This window comes from Lipophrys pholis (genome assembly GCF_963383615.2).
Source record: "Lipophrys pholis genome assembly, chromosome: 7".
NCBI classification, from domain to species: domain Eukaryota; kingdom Metazoa; phylum Chordata; class Actinopteri; order Blenniiformes; family Blenniidae; genus Lipophrys; species Lipophrys pholis.
In genome coordinates, this window is record NC_137638.1 from 18,651,798 (window position 1) to 18,663,361 (window position 11,564).

General features: G+C 42.9%; 1 protein-coding gene across 1 annotated transcript; it reads right to left on the reverse strand.

Annotated features, from left to right (window-relative positions):
• Window positions 1-75: 75 nt before the first annotated feature.
• LOC308111977 (uncharacterized protein) lies at window positions 76-11,465 on the reverse strand. Its single transcript, XM_080467139.1, has 12 exons — window positions 11,264-11,465; window positions 9,680-9,791; window positions 9,324-9,417; window positions 8,442-8,496; window positions 5,574-5,714; window positions 4,742-4,902; window positions 4,561-4,659; window positions 3,713-3,858; window positions 3,407-3,578; window positions 3,193-3,305; window positions 2,605-2,692; window positions 76-2,502 (listed from the first exon to the last, which is right to left on the reverse strand). Exons 1-12 carry the CDS (start codon window positions 11,373-11,375, stop codon window positions 2,449-2,451), a joined length of 1,347 nt encoding a protein of 448 aa, XP_080323265.1. The 5' UTR covers window positions 11,376-11,465; the 3' UTR covers window positions 76-2,448.
• Between the last annotated feature and the right edge of the window lie 99 nt (window positions 11,466-11,564).

Sequence of the window (11,564 nt, forward strand, 5' to 3'; positions counted from 1 at the left end):
AACAATAACTCACTGTGTATGTAACACGTCATTATTCCATTCACAACTTCATCGACAACTAAAGACAAAACTGAAAAAAGTCAATAGAAAAAGTTTATTTTCAAATGGAGTGACAAAACAGTTTCAGACTGAATTCCTTCCTTGATCAGAAATGTTTAAAACATCTTTAGATGATTCAGAGGATTCAAGGTTTCTCACAATAGAGTTTCACAGATTGACAAATGAGATATTTCCTTTCATACCACCCAAATAAAAGCAAGATCTGACGGGAATTTAACACACACAGACACAAATCAAATCAAATGAGTGGCAAACAGCCTGGGGAGGTTTTTCTAACATTTGGAAAACAAAGATGAACTAACTCCACTTTTTAAGCTGCAACAGATTTAAAAAAAGAAGTGTAAATTTGGACAGTGGCCATTTTACTGGGCTTATTTAAAAAAGGTACCAGTGATTATGGGATGGTGATGGTATAATCTGATCAAATCATGCCCAATCCAATTGAATTAAGATAACTGATAAAGAAAATGATCAATAACAAAGCAATACTGACAAAGAACCTAAAACTAAACAGATCAGTCACAGCAATAAACATCTGTGTCCGTATTCACAAAGCGTCCTACGGCTAAAGTGGCTCTTAGTGACGTCACTCTTAAAAAAAATCTTAGAATTTCTTGAATTTTAAGATTTCTATTGGAATTTTCTCATTCTAAGGTAAAAGTAATTCACAAAGCATCTTAAGCCCTCAGAGAGCTCCTATGGTGGAAAACCGTTAAAAGCAGCGAGGAGGACTTTTAAGAAGCCTAAAAGTTTCTTAAACAGACAAGATGGTGGAAAGAGAAAGGAAAGATGTTTAATGGCACGCGACCGGCTCCATCGTACAGGAATAATGTTTGTGGTTGACCTCATCAGGGATGAGTTAACAGCACTGCTCTTCTGTCCAGTTGGGCTTTCTAGTTTTGTTTTTGGAATCCATATCATTTGTTGTTTTTCATCATTTTGTCAAATCAAATCTCTTTTCATAAGAGCTCCACCAATCACAGGAACTGGTGACAGCTGTGTCCGCGTCCACCGTTAATATCAAACACATTAAGTGGTAAAAATAACCAGCATGGACAGAAAAGAGAACAATAATCCACATTTTTAATACAGCCCAAGATATTTGATGGGTTAATTTTACTTTCCATTCACTACAAGGAACACAGAGCGCTTTTTTTCTGTCTTCCTTTCTCTAACAGCCAATCACAGCTTTCAGCAGACGACGGGGTCAACCACACCTCCTCACTAATAGAAACGTTTCTGTCAACTCGAGTTGCTCTTAGAAACTTCCTGAATTACCTTTAAGCTAAGATTCCTTGTTAGAAATTTCTTGGCTAAGTTAGGAGCTTTGAGAGACGCTTCGTGAATACGGGCACTGGTCTGAGGTGTGTTAGATCAGTGCACCCTCAGGAGGTACAAACAAAAACTCACCTGTTGACATCTATTGACACTAATAAACCTACACCAGGGGATTTCAAATGGACGAGCTTCAACCAGGATTTCCCCGGGCTTAACCTGGCATACACTAAAACACTGGAGTGAGGGTTTTATCTGCCGTTACCATTTCAGTCCACGTTGGGATCACGTGCAGGGTTCAGAGCTTATTGACACGAGAAAGAGACGCATGAGATGAGCGCAGTGAGGGACTTCACTGCTCACTGGTTTGACTTCACTGTTGCATCAAAGTACCCAAACCACCAGTCTTGTGGTTTATGCAAATATCACATTACAATGATCTCTATATAAAAAATATCCAATATCTTTTACAAAGAGAAAAACGAGGAGTATTACAATATCTTTGGAGGTACAAGGACGTTCGCAGCCCTCGAGTTAATAGACAGTGTAAAAATATTGTAGTGCTTTTTTCAGTTATAATGCCCAGGTACTCTTAGACTGAGCATTGATTCTTGGGGTTATTACAAACAGACAGTATGAAAATACATTCTGGTAGGACGACAGTCTGGATGGACGGTGCAGTGAGATCTGTGGGACCATGACGAAACCAGAGCAGACCTTAGAGACATAGATTTGCTGATAAAAGCAGCTTTAAGTCCATTTGTAAACACGTCAGTACTTTCCTTTTTTTAATCTATGTGCTATAAAAATTGAAAGGAAAGAAAATCCAGTCACATTATGAAATTATCTTCATAACAGCTACAATCACAGCTTGTCCTGTTCACAATAATAAAGGCACTTTTAATTAAATCAGCTGCAGAGATTAGAGATGTTGGCAGTGCTGTCTGATGCATAAGAGGTTACAAAGTGCCACTGAGAAGAGAAAACGCATTTAGAGGATAATTAACTGCGTTGAAATCACCAAAATAATTTAATGTAAAAGATTAGCCCCGATTTCACAAAAACCTTATGGCAACATGTTCGACTTTGAACGGCCCGCGATGAATCCAGAGATCAGAGGTCGTATTCCGCTGCACACTGCTGCAGGTACCAATCGTACAGTTTAGCCTGTAAAACAAAACTGTGTGAGATTCACAAACCTGATGGATAAAAACTTCTTAACCTTTAAAAAAGTCTGTTTTAAAAGGAAGTATCAAGGTTAAATGGAACCTTCTTCGTTTTGACGACATCCTGGATGTAATCACTGCACTCTGCCATTGTCCTCTTCTCCTTCTTGGTCAGAGTTTTATTCCTCTGGCTGACAATGAAAACACAACAAACACATTTCAATGAGAGATTGTGCATGTCAGTAGAAATCTAGGCATCAGGGGAACTCCTTTTCCAATTATGATTTTTACATTTTTGAAAATAAATTATTAAAGATTTTAGTCAAATACACATTTTAAGAACTGAATATGTCGAAAGCATAAAAGCATAATAGAGACTAATCACAATGATAAAATATCACAGTTGCAGACTATAAAGACTTTCCAAATATAAATAAAACTAGTCCAAGAAGAGTTGTACTTGTTATTGTCTATGTATCCCAAAGCTCATGAACAACAATATCTTATAATGTGAAAAACATTAGGAAGTGTAATATTCAAGCAAAAAACAAAACTAATAGTGTGAGAATTGAGGTACAATGTGGTTAAAGCTCTGTGAGAGGGGGTCTTATCAAGTGAGTAAAACAGTATTTTCTATTGTTCAACCAACTTGATTTTTTCATTGTTTTCACTGTAGACGTGCGACACTTACCCTGCAAAATACTTGGCCAGGAACAGCAAGAGGTAACAGAAAGCCCCCAAAATGATCACAAATAGCACTTGTCCATCTTCTGGAATCCATTCCCATAAATACATCACTATTCCCTGAGAGACACATTAAAAAGCAAATTAATGTTTATTTGCCAAAACAGTTTTTGTTATTTCTTTGCTTTCGAGTTGGAAAAAAGGTCACTGCCGGGACTTACTGTGAAAATAACGACCGTCCGAGCCAGACCTTCACCCAACAGCTCATCCAGCTGCTCATTGGAGAAAGAGCTCACGATGAAACTGAGGATGAAGAAGACGGGCAGAACAGCACCCAGAGTCCCACACAGGAACGAGTGAAGGCGAACACTTTTGTTGTATGACACATCAGCCCTGTGTGCACAAAAACAGGAACATGGATTCCCACTACAGCCGATCCACATTGTTTCTGTAGAGATCGCCTGTCTTGTTGTATTGGAGGGTTCAGCTTTATTAACACAGTGTGCAGTGGTTTAACGTGGTTATACCTGTCCCGCTCCAGTTTGGACTTGATGGTTGAACAAATAAGGTCACAGTCTTTCTCCAGCTGATTCAGAGTCTTCTGAACCGCCTGATTGATGGTCTTCTCTATGGTCTCACAAACCCCATCAATCTGGTTCACACATCTGCTTGGCTAAACAACACAACAGACACATGAATGCAACTGTTCTGAAATTAATACAACCCCCTCCCCCCCAAAAAAAACCCCCAAACAACAACCATCTTGAGCTCTGGAAAATTCCACAACAAACCCTGAGGGATCTGTGACTGACAGCCTTGTGCACTTAGCAGGAAGAGAGGCTTCACTTGCTCAGCAATAAGAAACTGAGGGTCTGGAGGGACATACAGATCCACCATGCAGAGGAGAGCTTTGTGGTTGTAGATCACAAGATGGCGCAACGATAACTCACGACTGGCCCGCCATTGTCAAGGAAACTGATCAAAGCCGAAGGTTTACGGCCCCCCCGCCCCCCACAGCCAGTGGATAACTCCCTCAGTCGTCATGTTTCAGCATGACTCATCAGGTTCAAGCCAGCAGCAAAATAAAAATTTACATTTAAGAAAATCAATCACTGGTTGTTCAACTCAAGGACAGCATGAGCTTTAAATCCAGGCCCAAAATGAAAATGCAGCTCAGGACAATCATTGCTCCAAACTCAGGATAGGCGGAGCAAGACCACACGGCTGGGGGCATCTTAAGTACCAGATTGTTGTCGATTCAGCAGTTTGGATGGAATGGATGTTACAAATGAAAGCATAAAGATGTGACTACAAGCTGTAAAACAACACGGAGAGGAACATAGTTTAGTTTGAATGCATAGTTTAACAGTCTTACTCGCTGCGGGTTCGGGATGTATATTGTCGGCATCTCGAAACCACATTTATTGAGTCCTGGACGGCGACACAGTTCCTGAACAATCTGCATCATCACTCTCTGACAAAAAAAAGAAGAAGGAAAAAAAGGGGTTTAATCAAATGCGGGGAAAAAATATCATCTTTATTTCAAGTAAACTCACCTGTCGGTCTGTTTCCCTCCCAGCTTCGTCGGCCTTGCTGAGGTAGAACATCAGTTTGTCTCCACATTTTTCACTCAGCTTCTCCACTATGTTGAGCGTACGTTTGCACAGTGCTTGGCCCATCGGATCAAAAAACACAAATACAAGGTCTGCCTGTTCTCCTGCACAGAAAATATAATTTGTCAGAGGCACGGAACAGCTGCAGGGTCAATCTTCAGCTATAGGTTTGCAACCTGCATGACATTAAAATAGCTAAATACCTATAAAACAATTCCCCTGTCTGGTTTCTTATCAGTTTTAAGCATGCTGGATATTTCAATAGGTTCTCTAGCAGGTCACTTCATAAAGCAGGTAAAAAGACAAGAAATACTTCATTCATGTCAGATGATTTCTTGCAATTAGGCAGTTTTTTTTTCGAATACAAATATGCTCTATTGCACACACTGCACTACTACAGTTACTTTTTTTTATTAAAGCTTTCAATCATATCTCCAGCCAGTCAGATGGTTCTGCTGTCCTGGATCCATGCACAGTTTGTCCAGTCATCATGACAAACTGCAGCTTGGTGTCCAGGCAATAGTTTTAATATCACCAGCTGGTCTTGGATACCTTGTGTGCAGCATCATGGTGATAGCTGGGTTAGTGTAAACACACAAAGATGTGTCGTCCCACCACCAGTCCGGTTTCACAAATCACCTAGTGATTATATTTGTTTACGTTAGAGGCATTCTTTGAGGTCACCGTCTTCACTCTGACACACCCATGCCATGCGGTCTGCAGACAGGCCACGTTCTCTGTATGGTCACAGGAGGATGTGAAGCTATAGACCTACCCAGCCAGGTGATGGCGCTGTTGACATCAAAAGGGTAAACCATGTCGCCGTCCACCAAACCAGGAGTGTCCACGAACGTCACGAGGCTGAACTTCTTCTGCTTGGAGGTGGAGATCTCAGCAGTCAGGTAGTCCAAGACACCTGGGAAGTACAGAAACTCTTTGTGCACGAGTGCTTTCTTCTAGATGAATCCACAGGAACAAAGACCGTGTTCAAAGACGTTCAGTCTCTGCAGATCGCCACCTCCTCTAATGACTGTACTATGTGCTTGTACAAGCCGCAGTGCAGTCGATACCTGCAAACCTTGGACCTCCCCCAAGGTATTAACATCAAAAACTGAGAGGTCAACTATTTGTACTTCAAGGTTTTTTTTGTTTTTTTTTTAAACATCCTGTCTGTTATTTCGATAAAGACCCATGGATGTGGGATTAGTAATCTGACATTAAAGTCGACGTAATTGCTGATGATGCACCAATCAGCACCTCACCAGAACACTGTGAAATTTGTTTCAACAAAGGAAACATGTATAAGATCTCAATTGTCTCACTGTCCACTAACCAAAGAGGTCTGTTGTCATGGTTACACACAACAGCTCTTCAACTGGCAGCTTTAGCGTGGGGCGTGGGACATAAAGCTAGCCAGTGAAGAACGACTGTGAGGCAACGCACTGGGAGGTTACGACCCCCCCCCCCCCCCACCCCCCACCACCACCACCCCCACCCCCACCCCCCTCAAACAGGATCACTATTGAGACCTGCCACTACTATTGACAAGGTGAGCCTACCTCCCCCATCCTGCCTCCACACAAACATACGCTGCAGCCTGCACTGACAGGGAGGCTGTTTCACACGGAGAGGCAGGTGTTAACAGCAAACACAAATCACATCCTTGTGGTGCAACGAGCGGCTCTGCTGCTGCACATTAGCATTCATTCTCTTACGCTTCCCTTACATCAGCATGGCAACAATATCAATACATGTACCTGCTGCCACACATCCCCAAAGTGTAAAGGAAGCCCGACTGTGCAAAAGACAACTGAAACAAAATGTGCAGATATCACCAAGCAGCTTCTTCTTCGATCTCAAGAAGGACGCTAATTCGTCCTGCAAAAGGTACACGTGCATGCATTTGACAGACATGATAATCGATTTGATCAGAAGACTGTACTTTCAAAGAAAGAACGTAAATGAAGCCCTCACCAATGAACTAAACTGACTGAAACTAACAGGTTCATGCAGATGTGCACAAGAAAACGGGCAAAGGCGGTAAAACATGTTGCATCACCCAAATCAAAACAAAACCTTAATTGAATGAAGAGTGTCAAATCAGACACGACGCAAACACATCGAATGAAAACGAGCAAAATAAAAACAAAAAAACACAAGCAAACACATTTGCTACTCATCATTAACACATTTGACCTGTTACAGAAACTGGGCATTCCCATGCAACGTGTCATCTCAACTCTCCACAACAGGTTGACAAGTTTCAGACAAATCCTTTAACTGTATAATAAACAACATGAAAAAAAATATTTCCAAGCACTTCACAAAAGAAAAAAAAAAGAAAAAATCAAGGGTTGTTTCCTCATAAGGATCTATTGTGCTTTTCTGATGAGTCATCCTCAGTCGTAGCGGCACAGGTAAACAGATGCCATATTTAGAGCAATTCCAGAGGCTCCGATGAAGTTGTAATAAAAAAAAATGCCAGCTTGTATTCCAGCAGCAGATTGCTGGTGCTGAGCTGTGCTCGGGCCTGCCGAGCGGAGCTGTTGCTGCTGGTGCCTGGGCTGTGCCGTCTCTAATGGCTGTGACATTTCTCAGCAGCTCCTCCTGACTACACTGCACTGCTGTCGATGGGGCGTGTGACTCATACGCCATACTGTGAGCGCTCCAGTCCGCACCCAGTGAACCCTCACTCCCTACACACTGCCTGTCAACACACACACACGCACACACACACACACACACACACACACACACGGCCGCTGTACCACAGCTGATAAACAGATCTGAAAGCAATCTCTTAAAAGAGTACCTCACTAATAACAGCTTTGTACTTTACTGTCCAGACAGACATGTCATGGAAAGAGAGCGGGATTCTGCTGTGATATATCCACAGATTGATGAGTCAGTGTTGAGTCATCAAGGTAAAACAACTCAACTCAAATCATGCAACACACACACTTGGTCTCTTATGAGCACAAATACAAAAATACGTCATGACCGCCACAACCAGCATTTCAAATAACGTGATAGATGAGTTATAAATTCATTCTGCTTTGGCTGAAATGGCGAACGACCGTTTTCTTGAGCTTGAAATGAGTTTGTGACATTTGCTTATCAGCCTCCAGAAGAAAATATTCATGTGCCGCACAACAGAGAATTATCTTCAACCTCAAAGGGACCAATCGCTGTCTGCAGTTCATGATTACGTTCGTCTCCTGCTCCCTGTTTCTGTACTGCTGCTGGACCAACGCTGCATCTCCCTGCTGCTCCAGCACATTTCACCACTTCTTTTCACCTTTTGATGTTTTTCATTACGATGCCACCAAATGGCAGCGTCAATAAATAGAGACCATTGCATTTCCGTTATTGCACAATGTAACTTAAATTTCTCTGATGAAATATTCATTAGCCTGCATTGCTAAATGCAGCACTGACATGCAGAACAGTTTAATATCTGCATGAAGAGCTGAGAACGAGATAACGATTCCTTCAAGGAGCTTTCATATAAATGAAGAACGTATATAAGTTTTTTGCAAAAGCGGTACTATCATTCAATTTTGCAAACTGTATTATTAAAAATACACTTTTCAGAAACCAATTATAGTTCTTTGACGGAAACAGGAAAACTAAAGTCTCTTACCTTTGAACTCAAGGATTGGTCGAAAGTGAGGGTAGAGATGTAGAGTTGCATTCCCCTGAGCAAGAATTGACAAGACAGAAATAAGAAACGGGAAAAACACTAATGAGGCAAATACTAATCTGCATTTTTACCGCCCCACCACACTGCAAATTCCTCTCTCTCCAATGTACTTTGCAGTCAGTTCTTAAAGCAGCTGCTGTGCTGCAAGTCTGCATGCCTGCCTTAGCTCTTCCTGTACAGAGGAGATAATCCTTCCACTCTGCAGTCCTGCACTGCAAATATATTATTCATCTTCATCACTTTCACCTCGGCAGGATATGAACAGACACAGAAGGAAAAGAGGAGAGGACAGAGAGAGAGACAAGTGTCTCATGAGCCTGTTTATGTGCTGCAAACACGTGTGTGTGTGTGTGTGTGTGTGTGTGTGTGTGTGTGTGTGTGTGTGTGTGTGTGTGTGTGTGTGTGTGTGTGTGTGTGTGTGTGTGTGTGTGTGTGTGTGTGTGTGTGTGTGTGTGTGTGTGTGCGTGGTTATACACAACACAGCTGCTCAGAGGACCAGCATACAGAATGAGAAATGACCACTGACTGAGGAAGCATCTTCCACACAGGCCTTTTATCTTTATCAACCTTTATAACACACCACAGCTTCACTTTGTCATACTGAAGTTTAATATCGAGCTCCGAACTGAGAAGTGTTTTCCTGAGTATTACACATCACTTTTTAAACAAAACTGGTAGTATCAAATATATACAGGAATACCATTAATTCTGAAGCAAAAATCACCAACAATTTTTGTGATAACTTCTTATTCTGCTTCTCATTCATTCTCCTACACCTCTAAAATAAAATCTCTTTGCAGCGTTGCACCTTGCTGTTCTTACCGTCAATGATTCTCTTTTACGACCACTTGTGATGAATGTAAATCCCTGCGTTTCAATGGCCACGCCTGTTTTCTGTATGTGCTCCTCTGCATACCTGCAAAGAGAGAAATAGGCACCGTGTGCTTACAACATATTCATAGGCTCAAGACTACATGTGTCACAGCACAAAATCTAAAACACCAATTATTTTTGGTTTGTACGGCTGCTAAATGTAGATACCACATTTCAAAAACTGTAAAAAGAAAATTACAATCATTATTTACAATGTAAATTCTCCAAATACGTTCTTGCCTGTAAGCAAACTCTTTTGCTCATGGAGCCTGGCCTGGTCAATAACAAACAGTGAGATATATTACCAGTTAATGAACGAGCTCTTTCCTGCCGAGTGGTTACCCATTATCATCACTATGATCTTCTTTCTGGGAGGCAGGAGCCGGAGTCCCAGGCTGCCAGCAATCTTCACCAGGCCTGAAAACATAACGCGCACGCACACACACACACACACACACACACACACACACACACACACACACACACACACACACACACACACACACACACACACACACACACACACACACACACACACACACACACACACACACACACACACACACACACACACACACACACACACACACACACACACACACACACACACACACACACACACACACACACACACACACAGTTTGCACTGAAAGGCGTATTCCAATACCAAGCCTGGTGGTCCATTGGTCTGATTAATTTGATGTCCATGTGTCAACGTGTCCTTGGACAAGACACTGAATCCTAAGTTGACCCAAATGGCATGCGAGCATCTTGCAGGACCTCCATCACCATTGTGTGAATGTAAAGCACACCAAGACTGCTGAAGCGTTAAAATGCATGACATATATAAAGTCGATTCACCATCTACTGTGGATGCACCAGCTACTCATGGCTGCAATTTCATTTGCAGGATGAACAAACTTCCATTTTACATATATTTGTAACTACTGTAGGAGTCTAAAAGTGATCATCTATCCTGATCTATTCACACGGACACACTCAAAAAGAAACCAAAGATGAAGAGGTGCCATGTGAGTTTCTCACCATTTGGAAAAAGAACAACAACAAAAAAAAGATTCTTACACACCTTTCTTCTTGGGTTATTTTGCCGTTGGGTACTTGGGCAGAGGGAAATGAGAACTGAACTATCGAGCTTGAGATTTGAATGGGCAACAGCCCTGGTGGACATTCCTCTCCTTCTTACGTCTTTGCTTGTGTGATAAAACTGCACATTTGAGAGTGGCCAGCTCAAGACACAACCCTGCTGTCTAAATCAGCCTCCTGGGCTGCCACACCTTAATCAGAAGCCTGGAAACACTGAAGCTGGAAGCAAACTAGAATGAGCATTTCTTCAAAATCCCAAAGTGTGGAAGTATGAATGTGGCTGTGTGAACAGAGTGGTTCTGGATAAGTGTTCACGAGACAGTGGCAGGTCCAGAAAACCAAGATGACACGCCTTTGTGTTTACCAGCAGTGAACCAGCCTGTAAACTGCGCTGCACTGTGCAGGAGGCTTCCCTCATGTGTACTATGAATGCGGCTCTCTGTGTTTTCTGCAAACTGTCAGTTCAAGGCGCGCTCTGCCCTGCGGGGGGGGGGGGGGGGGGGGGGGGCTGCTGCTGCACGAGAACCCACTAACCCCCCCTCCCCACGGTGTTCAATGTCAGCCTGTTTGACACACACACCGACAGCTGCAGCGGGCTCACCCCGGCTTCACACACTCAATCAGATGCATTTCACTCTCACAATCACAATGTAAAAACTTTATCCAGAGCCTGCACACAGCTTAGTTGCGTAAGCGTTTCATCCGTGCGTGCCGGTCCGAGCTCTCGAACTCTCGGGTCCTGTGCCGTGAGGGTTAACCCGGGGGGGGGGGGGTCGTGTATTTACCGTGGTCGCTGTCCACGTACAGGCTGTGGCACTCCTTCAGGATCCTCTCACTCGGGGTGGTGATCGCAGACTCCAGAGGGTTTGCAACAGACCGGACCTTTCTGCCCGACATTATGAACACACATACACACACACAGACTACACACACACCCCAACCGCCCCTCCGCTGTTTCTTAAACTGCCGGGGGAAGGATTTCACGGTTGCACCAACTGGTGGAAGCAGTGCGGAAGAAGCGCCGCCCTGCGGCCGAAACGCCAACATGCACATAAAGGATCCAAAATAAACTTCTGTGTTCTCAAG

Excerpts from the sequence above, each read along its gene's own strand:
- LOC308111977 (XM_080467139.1), bottom strand. The coding sequence starts at position 11,375 with ATGTCGGGCAGAAAGGTCCGGTCTGTTGCAAACCCTCTGGAGTCTGCG. Across the intron at positions 9,418-9,679 it reads AAGAGCTCGTTCATTAACTG|GTATGCAGAGGAGCACATAC; the intron begins GTAATATATCTC and ends CTCTCTTTGCAG. Across the intron at positions 4,660-4,741 it reads GGAGGGAAACAGACCGACAG|AGAGTGATGATGCAGATTGT; the intron begins GTGAGTTTACTT and ends TTTTTTTGTCAG.